This window comes from Pelodiscus sinensis, chromosome 15 (assembly GCF_052426305.1).
Source record: "Pelodiscus sinensis isolate ZL-2025 chromosome 15, ASM5242630v1, whole genome shotgun sequence".
Lineage (NCBI taxonomy): Eukaryota > Metazoa > Chordata > Testudines > Trionychidae > Pelodiscus > Pelodiscus sinensis.
The window spans coordinates 13,219,860-13,241,568 of record NC_143066.1 but is presented as its reverse complement, the minus strand read 5'-3'; the positions used below and the strand labels follow the sequence as shown (position 1 = coordinate 13,241,568).

Genomic DNA, 21,709 nt, shown 5'->3' with positions numbered 1-21,709 from the left:
GAGAAAACTAAGAGCACTCACCTGATGATCCCTCCCCAGCCTCAGAGGATGCCTGGGACACATCCAGGCCATGGGGTACCAGCTCCAGCATGATAGTGGTCACTGTGTTGGCCACATCCTCCTCCTCCTCCTCCTCCTCCTCCTCCTCCTCTTTAGCTGGACCCCCTGGGTGGTCAACGACAGGTGTCTCCAGCCACGAGTCTGCCACCAGTGGTGGGAATGGGGTGCACCACCTCCCAGGATGCGGGGGAAGTCTTTAAAATAGGGGCAGGGGTGGGTTCTGCCCTGGAGCATGATCTGCATTCCTTTGCCTTGGCATAGGCCTGGTAGAGCTCTTTGGCCTCGCTCCGGACTTGCTCCTGTGACCTGGTCTGGCCCTTAGTGGTCAACTGGCTGTATATGTCCGCATTCCTGCATCTGGAGCATAGATCCTGGAGGTTCTCCTCCTCGCCCCACACCTTGAGGAGGGCTAGGATCTCCCCCCCCAGACCAGGATGGCGTGTGCCTTTTGTGCCTCCTGGCAGGCTCCTGGGAGCCTTCTGCATGCTCCCTGGGATAGGCAGGGGGCTCTTGTGGGGGGGGGGGGGGCCTTGGGAATCTGCCATGGGGGCCAGACATCTTACACTGGCAGCTGCACTGTGGATGGAGTCTGTCAGGGCCAGCTTCCTGCCACAAGCTTTTTCCCCTGTGTCTGCAGCTTTAAGAGCTGCAGGGGAAGAGGAACTATAGAGTCCTGAGGAGTGTGGACGGAGTGGCCAGCAGGGCACCTGTGGGATTTCCTGGAGGCCTCTTTTTTTGACAAAATTCCCTGTTCCGCACCCACACACACCCTCTTCTGAAATAGCATTTTCAGAAGAGGCCTTATTCCTCGTGGAATGAGGTTTACTAAAGGTCAGGAAAAGACCTTAGTTATTTCAATTTTCTTTTGAAATAAAGCAATTGCTGTGTATCCTTGCATAGACATTTAGATGCAAAATCTACGTATTCAGCTTTAGTCTTAAATACTTGGATCTTCAGATAGTTTTTTAAATACATTCTTCAAAAGACCAACCTTATCTAAAATACACATTTTAATGACAATATCTTAAAAGCTTGCTCTCAAAGTCTTCCTGCCCTTGCTATCCATCCCTACTCGCCTTTCACATACCCCCATTCAAAGAGAGCCCTTAAATATACAACATTCCTCCAAAATGTTTGGAAATACATTTTTAACATAACCATGGAGTGAAATTACATAAACATGTATTGTTATGAAAATTACACAAAATAAATTATTGTTCCCTTTTTCTAAAAGCAATGAACTTTGTTATGAATATACTAAACCACTCTGACGGATTAATTTAAAATAATGTCTTTGTTTCAGTGAGTTAGAATATGTAGTACTCTGGAATAATTACTTTATGAAGGCTTAAGAGCATATTTAAAATATAAAATCAGCTTAGAAATACTGATGAAGAAAATGTAAAACAGAGAAGAACTGCATCATGTATTCCATAATATTTAATGTTGTGTTTAGCAGGACAAACAGACTTTTCCTTACTACAAAGTTTTTGCCAATAAATCTCTGACAAACTTCAGAGTATATAAAAAAACTGTTACTCATGTTTTTTATTCCCAAAGTTAGTGCTTTTAATTAGGTACCTTCTGTGTGTCCAGTAATCACAGCCTAGCATGCAGTGGAAAACATGCTCCATTTTCTTTAGAAAGGAATTTTAGAAGAATGGGGTTTTTTTTCAAATGTCATTTGCTACATTTGAGTTCTGGGATTCGGCTGAAGTGGGTGAGCAGAAAGAAGAGGGAGACATTGGCTGAGGGCAAGGGGGTGGTTGGAATATAGGCGGGGCCACAGGCTGGGAATTTGCCTCCCTAAGCAGCAGCTTCGCCCACCAGTCCATGTGTCTATCTGATGACTGGTCGACTGAATAAGATTAACTGGTGATCTCATCAAATAAGAACTGGGCTAAGGTCCACAACACAAATATCACCATCCTGATTAAAGTACCTATTGATAACCTCAGCAGAAAACTCAAGGGCTGGAACAGGTCAATACAATTTTACTTCCTCTACATGTTCTGTAGGAAAATACAAGGACCACAGAACTAAGTGTAGCCAAGTCCAATACTTTTCCTAGGCACTGAGCCAAAGATTCCCATTGACTTCAACAGGCAAAGAATCAAACCTTAATTCACAGAAATACCTAAACAAGACTTACTTAACTAAGTTTTGGCCACTATCCTGGAATACTCAGGTGGCTTCTCTCTCTCCCATTTGTATATCTAACTGTCTAGAGATGCAAGAAAATGTGACAATGCTGCTGTGAATTCCACTTCAAGAGATTCATTGGTAGCTGTTGTTGACTAAAAGTGTTCTGTTACGGGTTGAATGTCATAATCCAGAATTTCCTAAGTTCTAAATTCTATACTGTTTGGCTAAGCAATAAGACTAAATGGAGGCACACAAGGTGAGAGGCTGACTGACAACATCCAGGTTCTTGCTGGGCTAGAATCTTCAGGCTAATCTTTGACCTTTCCTTCAGAGTACATCACACACTCATGAAATTTCAGCTGCTCAAGTTCTCTTTAGAGATACGGGTTCATATCAGCATGTTTCTATTGATTTCAAATGGATGCTCTCTTTCGAAAAAGCCCTATTTGCATTCAAGAATGCCTTTTTTCGAAAGACCACTTTTTCGAAAAAAGGAGTCATTCCTCATAAAATGAGGATTACTGCAGTTGAAAAAACCACCACGTTCTTTCAATTTAATTTAGAAAGAAAGCAGCAGCAGTCTAGATTCAGGGGAAGTTTTTTTGAAAAAAGGACACTTTAAAACAAAACAAAACCCTGTAGTCTAGACACACCGTTATTTGGGATGCTTGCAAGCAAGAGGAATATGCCTAATATCTTTATCATGTAGTCAATGTGATCCAGATATGAATTAGGGCAAGCATCCAGATTTATACAAACACAAATCCCAGATACCTATGAGTTGGTTGACCATAAGAAAAGAGGAAAGAAGCAGTTGGAGGAACATGCCAACATGAGAAGCTGCAGCAATTCTGACTGATTTCATGAGTTTTGGCACAATGGCAGTGTATAGAGAAATGAGAGGAATCACAAATATGTTCATACTTGCTGCATCACTGACTAAAACACAAGTCTTCAAATGTAACATAAACAAGTTTCCACTTACGGGATCACCGGAATGAGGCCTATAGAGATATTCTGTCCTCAAATGCCACTTTCAGTCCACAGCAAGATTGCTCTTTCAAGCTCCGTAAACCTTTCTGAATAAAGGATCAGCACTTCAGACAAGAGCAGCCCATGTGTCATTTGTCAAATAAAATAATTCCACCCAAGAAAGAGCACTCCCATAACAATCCCAGCAGTCAAACCTTCCAGCAGACAGATTCACAAGGCAAAAACCCAGCCCCATTGTTGTCAGAGCCAGGACCATACCTACAGATTCTTAGATCAGAAGGGACAGTAATCATCTAGTCCAGTGTTTCTCAATGTCCAGTCCATGGACTGCTGTGAGTCCCTGAGATCTCCCAGACGCAGTTTAGGATGGCAGAAAACTGGTCTCTGGTATAAAAAAAGTAGACATCCTAAAGGAGAAGGATTTCATGAGCACCCCTTGGTGGAGAAGACAACTTCAAGAGAGCCATAGATTTCACATCTGCCAGCAGAGTTCTTTGGGGAATATGAATCCAGGATCTCTGGCCCTCTAAGCAAGTTAGGCCAGCAGGTCAAATGTCTGTAAAGTTATACCAATGAGTAGTTCTGTGGCACCTTAGGCTATGTCTACAAAGCAGCATTAAAGAGCATATCTACAGAGCAAGCCATTATTTCTTTAGAAATAATATCGAGCTGAAGGACTTCTTACTCCGACTCTTGTAACCTTCATTTCACAAGGAATAAGGAAAGTCGAAGGAAGAGTGTTCTTCCTTCAATTTCTTGCTGTGTAGACAGCACCAAAAGCCGAACTAACACCATAATAGAGACCCAACTTACATGTACACCACAAATCATAGGCGTACGCAGCACATTTCATTAAGGTGTGCACCCAAAGAATTTTTTTTAAATGTACACTTTGACCCTTATTAGCCACGCCTCTGGGGGTAATACTTTTGGGGCAATATGGACACATGACCAGATATAAAAGGTGACCCCTTCCGCCTCCCCCCCCCCACCGAAGGACTTTTCCCACCATCCTCTTACCTATAGGGATTAGTTTGGCCCTCACCAACCACCCACCCCATGCAACTATCCTGTAATTCCTTTAACCCAATGTGTGTGACATTAACTCTGGGGGTGGAGAGGCTGAGAGAAGTGTCCCTTCTAAGAGTTTCCTCCCATGAGCACAATACATTTTGTGTTGTGCACCAGTACTGAGTTTGTGCTTGTTTGGATGTGCCACTGTGTTCGCCCTTAGTTCGAACTAGGGTGGTTAACGTAGTCATACGAACTTGCAAATGAAGCCCAGGATTTGAATTTCCCGGGCTTCATTTGCATGTTGCCGGGCGCCGCCATTTTTAAATGTTCCACGAGGCGTACAGTTAGTTCTGAATAGGAACCCTAATCCGAACTATCTAGTTCGTGCCGCGTGTAGCCGCGGGCACGGAGTCCGCACTAGCGGACATTTAAAAATGGCCACGCCAGGCAACATGCAAATGAAGCCCGGGAAATTCAAATCCCGGGCTTCATTTGCAACTTCGTATGACTACATTAACCACCCTAGTTCAAACTAGGGTAGTAGTGTAGACATACCCCAAGTTATTAATAAGTATCTTATAAACCTCTACCTTTCCCCTCTGCTGTTCTGCCTCCTCTGCTTGCTCCATCAGCTCCCCTGGTGCCTGCTGCCCCCCCCCCCAACCCCTCACCCACCTCTGCTGTCCTGACTCCTGCCCTTCTCACTGCCATAAGCATTCCTGAGACCAGCCCCCCTCCACCAGCCCTTCTCTCCCTCTCTGTGCCCACTCCTCCAGTAGCCCCACTCTGATCATGTGAGCTACCCCTCCTCATCCCCTCTCCTAACACCTCCCACTACACACCAGCCCTGCCTCTCTCCACTGGTGCTGGTTCCTGCAGGTGTCTGCCCTTCTGCTTCACCCCCAGAATCTCCTGGCACCTGCACCTTCCCTTACCCCTGCACCCTCCTAGTGCCTCCCCCTTCCCTCACTGCCCCTGCCCCCTTTTTCCCTGATGCCCACCCCCTCATCACCCTCTCCCCCCATTACCCTCATTCCCCTGTGCCCTCACACATGCCTTGCTCCATCCCTGCCTTCCTCATGCCCACCCCTTCTTTCAAGCCTTCTACCAGCACCTCTCCTTCTCTCCTTTAGCCCCCAAAGCCCTTACCCTCTCCTCTTCTAGCATCATCCTGTTCCCCGTCTCACTGACACTTCCCCTCCTGCCCTTTTCCTCATTGTCTCCACTTGGCCCCCTGGCATTTTGTCTCCCTCCTCCACTCTGTCCCTTGGTGCCTTCTCCTTTTTTCTCCTGACCTGCCCCCCTCCCCTCAGCACAAGCCCCTTCCTCTCTGACCCTTTCCTCCCTATTTTTCCCCCCTGCTCCAGCAGCTGCCAGCTGGTCTGTAACAGAGTTCTAGGGTTGCCCTGACTGTCACCCTTCTGGTGCTCCCCCTACTCTGTCTCTTAGGTTTCTTAGCCCCCTTTTGGGCCACAAACCTCCACCCCACAGGCTCTCGTTCCCAAAGTTCCAGCAGTCCCCATCACTTGGTGCCTGCACCGGGTCTGACTCATAGGGTTGCCAGGTGTCTGGTTTTCTACCAGACAGTCTGGTTTTTGGGCCTTCTGTCTGGTAAAAAAATTGAGAAAATACCAGACACATGCAATGTCTGGTATTTCCTGGTTTTCCGGCTGGGCGCCAGACTGAAGCCTGGCAGTGGTGGGGAGAATGACTGGAAGGTGGAGTGCAATTGGCACTGGGAGCCTCTAGTGTGGGGAGGCTGGCCAGGAGGAAGGGGGGGTGGGAAGCAGAGTTGGCGGGGGGTCAGGGCCTCTGGGCTGGCTGAGAGGAAGGGGGGGCCAGTTGGAAGGAGGTGCAGGAAGCTGAGCTGGGGGGGTGGTTGAGGAATGCGGGGTTGGCAGGGAGGAAGAGGAGGGCTTGGAGGAAGGGGGAATGGGAAGCAGCTCTGGGGGGTCAAAGGCCAGCCGCGCTGCCCCCTTCCCTCTCCTCCCCAGACCAGCTGCACTGCCCCCGACCCCTCCCCTCCCCAGTCTCATTGCCTTGACCCAGCCACGCTGCCTCCAACCCCAGGTTGGGCCAGGCCAGGCCAGCTGTGCTGCCCCAGAGCCTGGGCCAGGCCAGCTGCTTTGCCCCCAGTCCCGGGCCCCCCTGCCCTGATCCTAGCTGCTCCTGACCCCAGACCCCCCTGCCCCGAGCCCAGCTGCGCTACCCCCGCCCCCGGGCCCCCCCGCCCCAAGCCCAGCCGCGCTGCCCCGACACACACCCCCCCCCTCCAGCTGTGCTGCTCCCGAGCCGAGCCAAGCTGACCCCCGGCCTAGCCGCGCTGCTCCCATCCCCTGCCCAGGGACAGGCACACCCCCCCCCCTCCGCCTTCCTGCCCGGGGTTTAAACTTACCTCGCTTGCTGGGGAGGCAAGGTGACGATTCTGCTCCCTGCCGCCTGTTTCCGTGGGGTGCTAAGACCCACCGGTTTTAGCACGCATGCGTGGCAAACCCTGTGCAGCGTCTGTTCCCCAGCACACCACGGTGGACCTTTGAAACATTAGGGTGTGCCTGGGCACACCCGGCACACCCCGTGTGCACATCTATGCTCCAAATTAAAAAACACAGTAAGATAGGCATGTCAAACTCAAAGCCTATCAGAGGGCCGCACAAACGAAAACTGATAGCTTTCAGGGCCAAAAAGAAAATGTACTTCTATCAGGGTACGTCTACACTACAGCGCTAGTTCGAACTAACTTAGTTCGAATTAGTTAATTCGAACTAAGCTAATTCGAACTAGCGCATCTAGAACTAAAAACTACTTCGAACTAGTGTTTTGCTAGTTCGAACTAGCGCGTCCACACTGATTGGACGCAGGGGGGCATTTAAGGGCAGCTGAAACCAGTTCTGGCAGGGCATCAGGTCAGCAGTTGCTTTGTGTGGCTGCTGTCTGAGGCTATCTGAGGCTCGTGCTTAAAGGGACCCCCCTGGACAGCCGGTTCTCAGCTTTTCCTGCTTGCTTGCCAACCTCGCCGAGGGACAGCAAAGCGTCGGTCTCTGTGCCCGTCTGTGTCGGTGCTTCCCTTCGGGGGGGCCGCCGCAGGTGGCAACATGGAGCCACAGCTTGCCCTGCACCTTCTGGTGCACTTTCTGGACTTGCTGCTGCAAGCCTGCCAGCAATGGCTCGAGGCTGCCTGGCACCAGCTGGGGAATGTCAGCCCCCTGCCTCTCCGCCTGGCCGCCCTGGGGGCCGTGGAGGAGCCGCGGCGGCGCCCCGGCACCGGCGTGCCCCGCCGCATCTGGCGTCTGGACACCAGCAGCGACTGGTGGGACCGCATCGTCCTGGAGCGCTGGGACGACCGACAGTGGACCCAGAACTTTAGGATGAGGAGGGACACCTTCCTGGAGCTCTGCGAGTGGCTCGCCCCTGCCCTGCAAAGAAGGGACACTCGCATGAGGCCCGCCATCCCCCTCCAGAAGCGGGTGGCCATCGCCCTCTGGAAGCTCTCCACGCCGGACAGCTACCGATCCGTCGGGAACCAGTTCGGCGTGAGGAGATCCACCGTCGGAGCAGTGCTCATGCAGGTACGGCGCTCGTCGGCCACCGAGCCGGGGCGGGGGGCTGCAAGGAGGGGATGGGCCGCCCCAGGGACAAAGGGGGGGGCGGGAGGAGGCGAAAGCGCCCCGCTCCAGAGGGGTCGGGCTGTCCCGGCCGTACTACACGCCGCCAGGGGGGTTGCTTCCGGGAGTGGGGCGCGGGGCACTGCCAGGGCACGCACGCTCCCAGCCACCCGGGCGCCCCACTGATTGGCGCTTTGCTGTGTCTCTCTCCGCAGGTGGTCAAGGCCATCAACCGGGTGCTGCTCCGCAGGGTGGTCCGGGGATTCGGCGCCCTCGGCTTCCCCAACTGCGGGGGGGCCATCGATGGGACGCACATCCCCATCCGTGCCCCGGAACACCAGGCGTCCCGTTACGTCAACAGAAAGGGGTACTTCTCCGTGATCCTGCAGGCAGTGTGTGACCACCGGGGACAGTTCACGGACATTAATGTGGGCTGGTCTGGCAAAGCACACGACGCACGGGTGTACCGGAACTCCTCCGTGTGCCAGCGGCTGCAGGACGGGACCTTCTTCCCCGACCGCCACATCAGGGTCGGGGACGTGGACATGCCCGTCTGCCTGGTGGGGGATGCCGCCTACCCACTGCAGCCGTGGCTCATGAAGCCCTACACGGGGCACCTCAATCCCTCCCGCCAGGCCTTCAATGCCAGGCTGACCAGGGCCCGCATCGTGGTGGAGGGGGCCTTCGGGCGACTGAAAGCCCGCTTTCGATGCCTCCTCACCCGTCTGGACCTGGCCGAGCACAACATCCCTCCCGTGGTGGCGGCATGTTGTGTGCTCCACGATTTGTGTGAGCAGAAGGGGGAGGCTTTCCTGCCAGCCTGGATGGCTGAGGCTGACCGCATGGCTGGACACTACGGTCAGCCCCGCACCGCCGCCATCCGGGAAGCCCAGCAGGGGGCCATCCGGATCCGGGAAGCCCTGCGGGAGAGCTTCCAGGTGGAGGAGGAGGAGGACTGACCTCTCCCTGCATGCCCCACCGGGGCCTTCTTCCACCCTACCCCCCTTCCCCTTTCCCCTCCCTACCTACTGTCAAATAAAGACACCTGTTTTTCAAACAAAAACATCTGTTTATTTCACAGAACTGGGGTGGGGGAGGGAGGAATGAAGGTGGGAGAAGGGAGGGGGAAACCTGGGACGAGGGAGCTGGAAGGGGAGGGGAGGGAAGGGAGGAAGGGAAAGGAAAGCTCAGGGGTGGGAGTCCGGCTGCCTCTCCCGTCTCGCCACACTGTGGGTCTGGGGGCGTCGGTGGGGAATGGTTGTGGAGGGGGGGGCAGAGGGGACAGGGGGTGTGGAGGAAGCAGGAGCGGAAGCAGGAGCGGAAGCAGGAGGAGCAGGGGGAGCAAGAGGGGGAGCAAGAGGGGGAGCAGGGGGAGGAGGAAATGGAAAGCGGTCCAGCAGGCTCTGGAGGTGGCCTCGCAGGGCACGGCCCTGCTCCTCCAGGGCCTCCAGACTCCTCCGGCGCAGCCTGAGGTCCTCCTGGACCCAGTGGTCCTGGAGACGGAGCTGTCGGTCCAGGAACCGGAGATGCCGCCTCTGGTAGTCCTCCTGGTTCCTGGCTGTCCTGCTTGCCCGGGCGCGGGCGGCTGCTGCAGGCGGTGTGGTGCGCCCTGCAGGCCCCGGTGCTGCAGCTGTGGTGCAAGAAGACCAGCGGTCAATTTCCCCAGGGGCCCAGGTGTGTGAAACCCAGCTCCCCTCTGCAAGGCCAGGGCCCCTGCAGGATCCCCAGCTGCTGCTCCGTGGTGGGCAAGGCCCAGGCGCACGGTCCTGGGGCTCCCTCTCGCCCCAGCCCCCCGTACACATAAGGGGAACACGAGGGTACTCACAGGTGGACGCCTCCCCGGCCTCTGACGATGCAGGCGAGCGGGTCTGTGGCGTGCCTCGGGGGTCCCGGGTCCTGGGCAGGCTGGCGGCAGGCTCCTGGCTCTCAGAGCCCTCTTCCTCCTCCTCCGTCTCCAGGAGCGGTCCCTCTGCCCCGGGGTCAATCATGTCCCGGGGGGCAGGGACGGCATGAGGCCCCAGGATGCGGTCCAGGGCATGGAAGTGGGGGCAGGCCTCCGGGTCGGCCCCTGGCAGGCAAGCCCGGGAGTAGGACTGCCGCAAGTCTTTAATCTTGCAGCGCACCTGCTCCCGGCTGCGCTGGTGGCCCCTGGCGGCCAGGCTGACAGCCATGCGTCCGTAGACGGCCGCGTTCCGGTGGCTAGTGCGGAGATCGTGGACATTGGAGGCTTCCCCCCAAACCTCGATGAGGTCCACGATCTCCGCACTTGACCAGGTGGGCGCCCGCCTTTTGCGCCCCCGGGCAGGTTCCTGGGAGCCGCCAGGCTGGTCGTGGGGAGCAGTGGAGGGCTGGGAGCCCTCGGATGGCTGGCTCATTGTGTGGCAGGTTCAGGCTGTGCAGGCACGGGTGCTTGCAGCCTTGCAACTGGCACAAAGTGAGTAGCCAGCCCGTGGCCCTTTAAGGGCTCCGGGGCCGGGAGGGGGGCAATAGAGTTTCCCTGGTGTTGGCCAGAGTGGCCACCAGGGAAACCTGGGAAGCCTTAGCCTCCCACTAGTTCGAACTAAAGGGCTACACAGCCCTTAGTTCGAACTAGCTAGTTCGAACTAGGCGTTAGTCCTCGTAAAATGAGGTTTACCTAGTTCGAACTAAGCGCTCCGTTAGTTCGAATTAAGTTCGAACTAACGGAGCGCTAGTGTAGCTCCTAGGAAAGTTAGTTCGAACTAACGTCTGTTAGTTCGAACTAACTTTCTAGTGTAGACATACCCTCAGAAAGTTGTAATTATTTATTATTATAGGTTTTGTTTTAGGTATATTTTATATTTGTTCAGGTATTGTTTGAATTTAATACAGTAATGATATGTGTAAAATTGTTGTTATTTGCATCCATAAAGACTTTGAGTTTATGGTGCTTCAGCCCCGCCTGTTTTAACCCAATACCGCTCCACTCCCCCAGAGCCAGGCACTCCCAGCCCCCCCCCCCACTCTAACCCAATGCCTCGCTCCCCCCCAGACTCTCCCACTCTAACCTAATCCCCTTCCTCTCCCCCAGAACCAGGCATTCCCACCACCCCAGCTCTAACTCAATGCCTCACCCCTCCCCCAGAATGAGGATCCCCCAGCTGTCCTTCCCCCTCCCCCACACTCTAACCTAATACCTGGATCTTGGAGCCACCGCTGCCACCGCCACATGCTTCTCCCTCCAGGCACTGGGGCATGTGAACAGAGCAGCCAGCTGTGAGCATTAACTCCCCTCCCCAGTATGCGCAGAACGACTGGCTGTGACCAGTATTGGCGCATGGCTCAGAACCAGCAGAAGCCACATTTCTTTAATCAAAGAACATCCCTGTTATTAGCAATGTAACCAGGCAGGCTTCAGAAGAAGAAGAAGTCTGAGAAGTGGCACTGGGAGAGGGTGCAGTGCCCCAATGAGCTTTAAGTGAGGCACGGCACCAGGAGGAGTTGGAGGTGGGAAACCTTAGTGCTGGTCACTTGTGGAAGCAGTCGGAATGATGAGACCAAACCAAACCAGACCAGGATCGGGACACCATGGAAGCCCTCGAGCAGGAATGGCTCCAAGAGGACTAGGACCAATAGAGCTAGCTGAATGGTAGGGAAGAAAAAGTTACTCACCTTGTGCAGTAACGGTGGTTCTTCGAGATGTGTCCCTGTGGGTGCTCCACTCTGGGTGCTGGTGCGCCCTCGCACCGGTAACCAGAGACATTTCTAGCTGTTTCTGCCGTGCCACATAGGCACCGCAGCGCCCTCTAGTGTCGCAGCCCCTTCATTCCTTCCCTACCCGCTATAGTACAAGGCTCCAAAGCAGGGGAAGGAGGGAGGATAGTGAAGCAGCCACGGGGACACATCTCGAAGAACCACCGTTACTGCACAAGATGAGTAACTCTTTCTTCTCCTTCGAGTGGTCCCCGTGGGTGCTCCGCTCTGGGTGACTATAGAGCGGTTGTCGGCTTGCAGAGGTGGGTTTGGAGCCATACAGTAGTCACTGTGGACAGCACTGCGTGTCCCACCACCATGGACGATGCTATATAAGAGGAGAGTGCATGTTGCTGCACAAAAGTGTGGTCAGATGACCAGGTGGCGGCATTACAAATGTCTTGGAGTGGAATGTTATGAAGGAAGGTGGTTGTGGAAGCCACCTGGTGGAGTGGGCCGTGATGTTTTCAGGTAAGTGCTTGTCGTACAAAGTATAACAAGTTCAAATGCAGGAGGTAATCCATTTCGAGATTCTCTGAGATGAGACTGCTTGTCCCCATGATCTTTCAGCGTAGGAGATGAAAAGACTAGGCGAGGCTCGCCACGGCTTCGTGCGGTCAACATAAAATGCCAGTGCTCATCGGACTTCGAGAGTGTGCCATGCAGCCTGGATTGGGTTGGCGTGAGGCTTCGGAAAGAAGGCAGGTAAGTGTATAGGTTCATTCACGTGGAATGGAGAGGGTACTTTGGGGAGGAACTTCGGGTGGGGTTGGAGTATCACTCTGGGTATGTCTACACTACCACCCTACTTCGAACTAGGGTGGTAATGTAGGCAACCGGAGTTGCAAATGAAGCCCGGGATTTGAATTTCCCGGGCTTCATTTGCATCTTGCCGGGCGCCACCACTTTTAAATGTCCACTAGTGTGGACTCCGTGCCGCACGGCTACACGCGGCACGGACTAGGTAGTTCGGACTAGGCTTCCTATTCCGAACTACCGTTACTCCTCGTTCGAGGAATAGGAAGCCTAGTCCGAATTACTTAGTCCGTGCCACGTGTAGCCGCGTGGCACGGAGTCCGCACTAGCAGACATTTAAAAATGGCGGCGCCCGGCAAGATGCAAATGAAGCCCGGGAAATTCAAATCCCGGGCTTCATTTGCAACTCCAGTTGCCTACATTACCACCCTAGTTCGAAGTAGGGTGGTAGTGTAGACATACCCTCTGTCCTTAAACACAGTGCATGGAGGATTGGCCATCAAGGCCGCGAGCTTGCTCATCCTCCTGCTGGACGTAATTGCAACGAGGAAGGACACCTTCATAGATAAATGAGACCAAGAACAGGAGGCTAGAGGCTTGAACGATGGCTTTGTCAGGCTTTTTAGAACGTGGTTCAAATCCCAGATGGGGACTGGTGGACGGACAGGAGGGAAGGTATTCTGTAAGCCTTTAAAGAAGCGTTTGGACAATGGGTTAGCGAGGAAAGAAATGCCAGTCGTAGGATGATGAAAAGCAGCTATGGCGGCGGTGTAGACCTTGATACTGCTGAGTGTGAGACCCGACTGTTTTAGGGATAATAAGTAGTCCAGTAAGGTAGCTAAAGGGGTGGACTCTGGAGGGGTTGCATGTACTCGACTATACCAGTGAGAGAATCTATTCCATTTGTATAAGTAAGTTCTTCTGGTGGAATGTCTTCTACTGTTGATCAGTATGTCCTTCACCTGTTCCAAGCAAGTAATCTCGGCATCCTAGAGCCATGAAGGAGCCAGGCGTGGAGGTGGAGCTTGAGAAGGTCTGGATGGAGAGTCCTCCCATCGTTCTGTGATAGGAGGTCGTGATGGAGAGGGAAGGGATTCGGGTCCATCACCACCATCTTGAGAAGGTAAGGATACCACGTCTGTCTGGGCCACGCAGGTGCCACTAGTATGACCCGTGCCTGGTCCGTCGTGATTTTGTTGAGGATTCTGTGTAGGAGCAGGAAGGGAGGGGGGATGCATAAAGGAGAGGGGCGTCCCATGTCATAGAAAAGGCATCTCCGAGGGAATGTTTTCCCAGGGCTCCTCTGGAGCAATAAAGATGACATTTCCTGTTGTTTCTTGTGGCGAAGAGATGTATGTCTGGTTGGCCCCACCGAAGGACGAGTAGAGTGAGGGCATGTCTGTCAAGCTCCCAATTGTGCTGATCTTGGAATGTGCGACTTAGGGAGTCCACTGTGACATTGAATATGCCTGGGAGGTAAGTGGCCAATGGGGTGACTCAGTGTGTCAGGCACCAGTTCCAGAACTTGATAGCTTCCGAACACAGGGAAGGGGACCGAGCCCCACCTTGTCAGTTGATATAGTACATGCAGGTGGTATTGTCCATCATGATGGTAATGGACTTATGCGGTATGTACTGTTTGAAGTGTTGGCACGCATATCTGACTGCTTGTAACTCGAGGAGGTTGATATGGAAGGTTTGTTCCATGAATGACCATTTGACCTGGCTTGTGATGTTCCCTAAGTGTGCCCCCCATCCCATAAGCGAGGCATCTGTTATAACTGTGAGCATGAGAGAAGGATGCTGGAAGGGAATGCCCTCTAGCATGTTCTGTGGAGTTGTCCACCAGAGGAGGGAGTTGAGGATGCGCGGTGGAATGGCCACAAGTTTGGAAAGTTGGTCTCTGGAAGGTTTGTAAACCGTCGCGAACCAAGACTGAAGGGCTCTTATGTGGAGCCTGGCCAATTTGACGATGTAGGTTGTGGAGGCCATATGCCTGAAGATCTTGAGTCAGTTGTGGACCGTCATGGTCAGAACTGACTGTGCAGGTCACATATGGAGGCGAATCTGTGTTCATGAAGGGTAGCCCTCGCTGTGACCATGTCGATGAGGGTGCCTATGAATTCCAGTCTCTGCATTGGGAGTAGGGTGGATTTTCGTAGTTTATGTGGAAACCGAGGCTGAGCTATTGTGGTGTCTGTCATGGCTTTGGTTTCTGAAAAGACGCGCCCTTTATGAGGCAGTCACCCAAGTATGGGAATATCTGGTGGTACTTGTTCCTCTGCGCCTAGCAGAAGAAGATGTGAAACCTCCTGTTGGAGAACAGTTTCGTGAGAGGGGTCCCTGAGGAGGGATGGGGTAGGAGGGTGAGTAGGAGCAAGGGAGGTAAATGGGATAGTGTAACCATACTGAATCAGTTCCAGGACCCACTTGTCCAAAGTGATGAGAGACCATTGGTGGAAAAAGGCCCGGAGGGGGTGGTGGAACTGAGGAGTAACGGTTGGCGGTAGTAGTGGATTGACTTTCTGGCTCTCAACCTGACCTTCAAACCTGCTGCTTGCTTGCAGGTGGATGGGTTGTGAGGTGGTATTGTTGGCATTGAGGTCTATGCCGCTGAGGTCTTTGTTTTGGGTGAAAATTGTACTTGGGCTGCTGCCTGAAGGGCTCTCTCAGGCATTGGTAAGACTGGTACCTAGTTCTCTTGAAGGGAGGAGTGTACATTCCCAGGGTCCTGAGAGTAGTACGGGAGTCCTTCATGGAGTGCAATACTTCATCCATCTTGGCTGCAAAAAGGTTGGTTTGGTCAAAAGGTAGGTCCTCGACCTTTTGTTGCAGATCCCTAGGTACCCCAGATGCCTGTAACCAGGATATTCTGTGGAGAACAATCACAGAAGCCGTAATGCGAGCCGCAGTGTCTGCTACGTCCATGGCAGACTGTAGTGCTGTAGGGGAGACGGTTATGTTCCTCTTGCATGATGTTGAGCAAGGTTGGCCTCTTATGTTCCGGAAGGTGTTAGAGCAGATCTTGTAGCTTCAAGTAGTTAGCGTGGTCATAGTCTGCGAGCATGGCAGTGTAATTAGCAGCTCTCAGAAGTAATGTGGCTGACGAATAAACTTTCCGCCCCATGATGTCTAGTTTCTCATGGTCCCTGTCTTGTGGGGTGGTTCTGAGGTTGGATTGTTTACCTTCGTGGCGTACCAAGTCTACCACTAGGGTGTTTGCAGGTGGGTGAGTAAAGATAAAGTCCATGTTTTTGGGAGCAATGAAGTACTTGTGATCTGCCCTTTTATTTGTTGGGGTGATGGATGCTGGAGTTTGCCAGATGTTGTTGGCCGGGTCCATGATAGCTTCAGCCATGGGGAGAGCTATTCTGGAAGTGGTTAGAGGCTGTAACATGCGGAGAAGGCGATATTGTTTCACCTGTACCTCCTGGAGGTCTCTTTCCTGAGCTAGAGCTAGTCTTTTGAAAAGTATTGAAATTTTCTAGTATCGTTGCCAGATGGTGGGGCTTCGGATGTGACCTCTTCATCTGGAGATGAAGACGAGTTATGAAGAGGTGACCTAGTCTCCCCTTCAGAAAGAGAGTCATGTGCCTCCATGGGGGCTGGAGAATTCGATTCGGTGGAGGAGGCCATGGCGGGAGGTGAGGCAGGAGGTGGCCTGGAAATAGTAGAAGGGGCACGATGGTGGCCCTTTATAGGACGCGCCTCCCAGGGTTGCCATTGGGTGGTATATGGCGGTGGTGGGTAGACGTATTTTTGTGCATACCATGGAAGTGGAGGAGGAGGGTATGCGGATTGGACCACAGCGGGCTGTCAGGAAGGAGGCCTGTACACTGGGCAAGAGTGCTGCGAGGAGAATCCGCTCTTTGATTTGGGGCCAATGTCACTGGGAGAGCAAGAGATGACCAAGGAGCGGTAGGACCTCACTGAATGGATGGAGGAGCCGTGGACAGCCATTTCTCTGCTTCTGCTGCGTGCTGACTGCCTCTTCGAGGGACAGCAAAGCTCTCGCAGTGCCTGGTGTGGTTGCCCTGTTCTTTTGTGGATGCCACAGCTTTCTTCTTTGTGTCATGGAACCAGAGCTACCCTGGGCATGTGATGGCTCCACATGGCCATGCTGCAGTTTTTGCTGCACTTTCTGCCAGCTGCCTTCCTACTCCTGTACGACCTGGACCCTGAGCTCCTTCTGGGAACCCTCTCCATGGTTGTAGCTGCTTCACTTTGGCAACCACAGTCTACACTGGAGAGACATTTTTGAAGGCTTGACACCAGTTCGGACTGGTGGGACCAGCTGGTCCTGGAGTGGTGGGACAACCAGCAGTGGCTCCAAAACTTCCGCATGCGGAAAGCCACCTTTTTGGAGCTGTGTGCCTAGCTCGTCCCCGCCCTCCGGAGACGTGACACCCAGCTGCAGCCCACTATCCCCCTGCAGAAGAGGGTTGCAACAGACCTCTGGAAGCTCACCACCCCTAACAGCTAACACCTAGTGGGCAACCAGTTCGGCATGGGGAAGTCCAATATTGGGGCAGCCTCCTCATGTAGGTAAGGCACTCTGGGGTTGCAGTCATTGCACAGGGACGAGAGGAGTCCTGGAAAAGGGGGACCCTCAGGAAATGGGTTGGGGGCAATGAGGGATGGAGTGGGGTTGGGGGGAAGCCCTGTCCTCGGGGAGTTGTGCCATCCTGCCCTCACACAGCCATGTAGGCTGCTGGGGAAGGGATGCCTTATAAGAGGTGGGTCCTTGGGTATTGAGGGGAGGGGAGCAGGGCAGGCATCTCCAAAGGGCTCAGGTACCCCCCTGTCATGATTATGAGGGTTAGCCAGCAGCCTGGGGATTAAGGGGTTAACTACACCTACCCAGGTGGAGTGACCAATAGGAATGTAGGTGGGACTTTCAAACTGGGACAAAGGAATTTGGGTTTTTTCCTTTCTCCCTTTTTGTCTCTCTGAGGGTATGTCTACACTACCCCGCTAGTTCGAACTAGCGGGGTAATGTATGCATACCGCACTTGCTAATGAAGCCCGGGATTTGAATTTCCCAGGCTTCATTAGCATAAGCGGGGAGCCGCCATTTTTAAATCCCCGCTGCTTCGAACCCCGTGTAGCGCGGCTACACGGGGCTCGAACTAGGTAGTTCGGACTAGGGTCCTATTCCGAACTACCGTTACTCCTCGTGAAACGAGGTGTACCGGTAGTTCGGAATAGGACCCTAGTCCGAACTACCTAGTTCGAGCCCCGTGTAGCCGCGCTACACGGGGTTCGAAGCAGCGGGGATTTAAAAATGGCGGCTCCCCGCTTATGCTAATGAAGCCCGGGAAATTCAAATCCCGGGCGTCATTAGCAAGTGCGGTATGCATACATTACCCCGCTAGTTCGAACTAGGAGGGTAGTGTAGACATACCCTGAGTGAGTTATCTGCAGCTACAGAGAGGGACAAGCATGTCTCTCTCTCTCCAAGACAGCATTCTTCATTTTCTGTAAGTAGGGTAAAGTTTAGGTAGCTGTGTTAGGCTTTATTGTTTTAAGGGTTGGGTATGAGATCTGAGATCTGGCACTGTTTAAAAGATGTTTTGACTTTTCTTTGTAATTAAGTTCTAGGCCCATGGAGTTTCTCCATGAGTATATTTTGTTACCTTCCTATCTAGTCATTATGCTTGCAACAGAAATATGGTTGTAATAATAAAAGTTCTTTCCTTTTTTTTATTAACCTGGCATTGGTTAATAGTGTGCCCTGATTTTTATTTTAGGGGTGAGATTTCCCAAATGATCTTTCCCGTGGTTTCTTTAGCAACATTTGGGTGGTGGCAGCGGAAGTTTTATTCCCAAGATCTAGGTTTTTAAGATTTTGGGGGAAGTTTTATACCAAAGCCTGGTAGGTAAGGCTTTGGGGTACACTTGCTGGCCCCCACTTCTGCATTTATCATGCCAAAGTGGGGAAGGAGCCATGACACCCCCTCATTGATTCTCTGTTTTGTGTGTTTCTTTGTTTTCTTCTGCAGGTGGTGAGAGCCATCAACTCTATCCTGCTGCAGAAGGTCATCCATTTGGGAGACCTGGATGTGACCATGGCCAGATTTGCTGTCCTGGGGTTCCCAAACTGCAGCGGATCCATTGATGGGACATCCCGATCCGCGCACCTGCCCATCGAGTGGCCCTGTACATTAATCGCAAGGACTAATTTTCTATCGTGCTGCAGGCTCTGGTCAACCACCGGGGACACTTTACCGACATTTTCGTTGAGTGGTCAGGCAGAGCACACAATGCCCGAGTCTTCAGAAACTCCAGCCTGTATCACAAGTTGGAGACGGGCACATTTTTCCCCCGCCATGAACTTGCCTTTGGGGGATGTGCAGATGCCACTGTGCATCGTGGGGGGACACAGCCTACCCCCTTATGCCAGGGTTTATGAAGCCGTACACCAGCCACCTGGATCCCAGCATGGACCTATTTATTGCCCATCTGAACTGGGCCCAGATCCAGGTGCAGGGTGGGGGACACATGCCAGCCACAAGGAGTGAGCATTTGAGCAGTTGAGAACAGCTGCCATCCGCCAGGCCTATCAAGCCGGGGTGTGCATCCAGGAGGCCCTGAGAGAGAGGTTCTCTCAAGAACCCCAGTAACTTTCCCCAGAGCCTTCTCCCTAGGGGCCTCTGGCTTGCAGCCCTATCCCTTCCCCACCACAAAACCTCCCTTCACCCTGTCACTTACCTCTCAATAAACACACATTTGGTTTTCCAAAATATTAAGTCTGTATTTAGGAAACATTCAGAAAAGGTGGGCGGGGAAAGGGGGCTCACAGCTGGGAAAGACATGGGCACAGGCATCACCTGGGGAGGGAGCAGGGCATAGCGGGGAGGGGGGCAGGCAGAGGTGGGATGGGCATATGGGGGGGCAGTAGGGTGGAAGCCAGGAGCAGTGGCATCAGGTGGGTGTGCCATCATGCACAACATGACAGCACACATTGTGACACTGCTACATCAATTGGTCCTATGCACAGTTCCGCCATTACAAGTCCTCATGGACCTTGTGCGTCAGGGTCTGTTGGACCAGGTTTTCTTGGACCGTGGTGTGCCTTTGGGTCCCCCGGCTGTGGAGGGTGGCTGTGGTGGCGTAGCTCGACCCTTAGTCTCAGCTGTGGAGAATACACAAGAGGGAGAGGTGATCAGTCATCCCTGTAGACGCTGTCCCTGAGGCCGTGCCCTCCTCTGTGAGCAGCGACCAACAGTCTGAGGCCCAGAGGGAGATGTCCTGGGAACAAGGCCGTGTGCAGCCTTCACAGCAGGCCCAGCCTCTCAGGGGCCCCAACGTGCCCAGAGGACCGTGCTGCCCACTTCCCACCCCCGGCCCACAAACAAGTAGGCAAGGGAAGTGCCCGGCTGCAGTTGGATGCTCTCATGGCGGAGGAGGCAGGAGCAGCCTTGGGCTCTCTGGGATCTGCACACACACAGGTGCTGTTCGCACTGCTATCTGTGGGAGTGGCTGCTGTCTTGCACGTGCAGACATGCCCGCATGCTGTGTGTGGCACTTCTCGGTGTGTGTGGGGTCATGCCTGTGCCCTTGTGGCTAGCTGCTTCAACACAGGCCACCCCCTCCCCCTGTGTGGCAGGACATGTGGCCTCTCCTGAGCCTGGTAGCAGGATCCTGGGCATGCTCAGGGGCTGCCTGCTGTGTCCGCGTGCTACATGCTGATGCTGCATGTGGTTGCAAGTGCAGGGATTGCAGCGCAGTGAGGTGCTGCTCTAAAGCAGGCTTTCTGCCACAAGGCTTGTCCAGGGTGCCTGCAACTTTAAGAGGGGCTAGCAGACAGGAACTATAGAGTTGTGATTACTTTGTATACAGTGGCCACGAGGTCACCTGTGCTATTTCATGGAAGCCTCTTCTTTTGGGGGTGGGAAGGGGAAATACCTTCTTCCTCATCCACACACACTTTTTTCCAAAAGAACTCTTTCAGAAAAAGGCTTCTTCCTCATAGAATGAGGATTACCAATGCTGGAAAAACCCCTCTGCTCTTTCGATTTCGTTTAAAAAAAATATAATTGCAGTGTGGACGTTCCTCAAGTTTTGTCGGAAAAACGGCCATTTTCCCACTAAAACTCTGCAGAGTAGACATACCCTTGATGATTACCTGTTCTGTTCATTCCCTCTGGGGCACCTGGCATTTGGCCACTGTTGAAAGACAGGATACTGAGCTAGATGGACCTTTGGTAATTCTTACATTCACCACAAGACATCAGTTTTACAGTTTAGTCTGAGAACTCAATTGCTATAAATAACTTGTGTGGATATAACACCACAATACAGAGAAGGCACACAGGCAAGATGTTGTAATAGTAAAATCATATGGCTAAATGATAGCTGAAGAGGACACCATGAGGAATTAGAAGGCAGCACAGGGCACAATGTTAATTAAATTGTTTGGAAGTACCACATTTCAGTTACACCCAAAAATAATCCCAGAGGTTAGATATTTGTAGAGGATTCTCTCTGTGGTCTGCATTTGTAGGCTTGGAAATTACCACAGCCAATAGAGTAGTGTGTTGAAGGTATGAAAAGCAACAACTGTTCCCTGCTATTAGCTGAAACAGGCCAGATAACAGGCAAACTAAAATGAAGGGCAAAACTGATACTGGGTCCTTTTTGATTGAAATTCATCAATGCCTATTACATTCATGATAACTAAAAATACACCAAAACAATGAAGAGTCCTGTGGCACCTTAGGGTATGTCTACACTGCAAAGTTAATTCGAACTAACAGCCATTAGTTCGAATTAACTTTAATAGGCGCTACACATACAAACAGCTAGTTCGAACTTAATTCAAACTAGCAGAGCGCTTAATTCGACTTAGGTAAACCTCATTCTACGAGAACTAACGCCTAGTTCGAATTAAGTAGTTCGAATTAAGGGCTGTGTAGCCACTTAATTCAAATTAGTGGGAGGCTAGCCCTCCCCAGCTTGCCCTGGTGGCCACTCTGGGCACAACCAGGGAAATTCTTCTGCCCCCCTCCCGGCACCGGAGCCCTTAAAGGGGCACGGTCTGGCTACGGTGCCCATGCCAGGTGCAAGCCTGCCAGCACGCAGCCAGCAGACCCTGCAGCTGGAACAGCATGAGCCAGCCACCCGCTATCACCCAGCCCTCCTCCTCTTCCCGGGACCAGGCTGGCGGCTCCCAGGAGCCTGCCCGGGGCCACAAGAGGCGGGCGCCCGCCTGGTCTAGTGCGTAGATCGTGGACCTCATTCACGTTTGGGGGGAGGCCTCCAACATCCACGACCTCCGCACTAGGCACAGGAAAGTGGCCATCTAGGGCAAGATAGCTGCCAGCCTGGCCACCAAAGGCCACATGCAAACCCAGGAGTAGGTTTCAATGAAAATCAAGGTGGTCCAGTGAGACCCCCGACCCTGAGCTTAGAACATAAGAATGGCC

General features: G+C 52.9%; 2 protein-coding genes across 3 annotated transcripts in view; both read right to left on the bottom strand.

The window, feature by feature from the left end:
• The window catches only part of LOC106732119 (putative sodium-coupled neutral amino acid transporter 12), a 93,077-nt gene extending 88,606 nt beyond the window's left edge, over window positions 1–4,471 (bottom strand). The window contains exon 1 of one of the 2 annotated variants that reach the window (XM_025185417.3): window positions 2,213–4,471. The gene's annotated coding sequence lies outside the window, so the exon portion shown is untranslated. The remainder of the gene's footprint in view (window positions 1–2,212) is intronic. The other variant, XM_089782283.1, reaches the window with a different exon arrangement.
• A 4,417-nt stretch (window positions 4,472–8,888) lies between these two features.
• LOC149523548 (uncharacterized) lies at window positions 8,889–12,380 on the bottom strand. The gene is made up of 2 exons (XM_089782279.1): window positions 9,640–12,380; window positions 8,889–9,444 (listed from the first exon to the last, which is right to left on the bottom strand). The coding sequence occupies exons 1-2, from the start codon at window positions 10,187–10,189 to the stop codon at window positions 9,002–9,004; spliced, it is 993 nt and encodes a 330-aa protein (XP_089638405.1). The 5' UTR covers window positions 10,190–12,380; the 3' UTR covers window positions 8,889–9,001.
• Window positions 12,381–21,709: the final 9,329 nt, after the last annotated feature.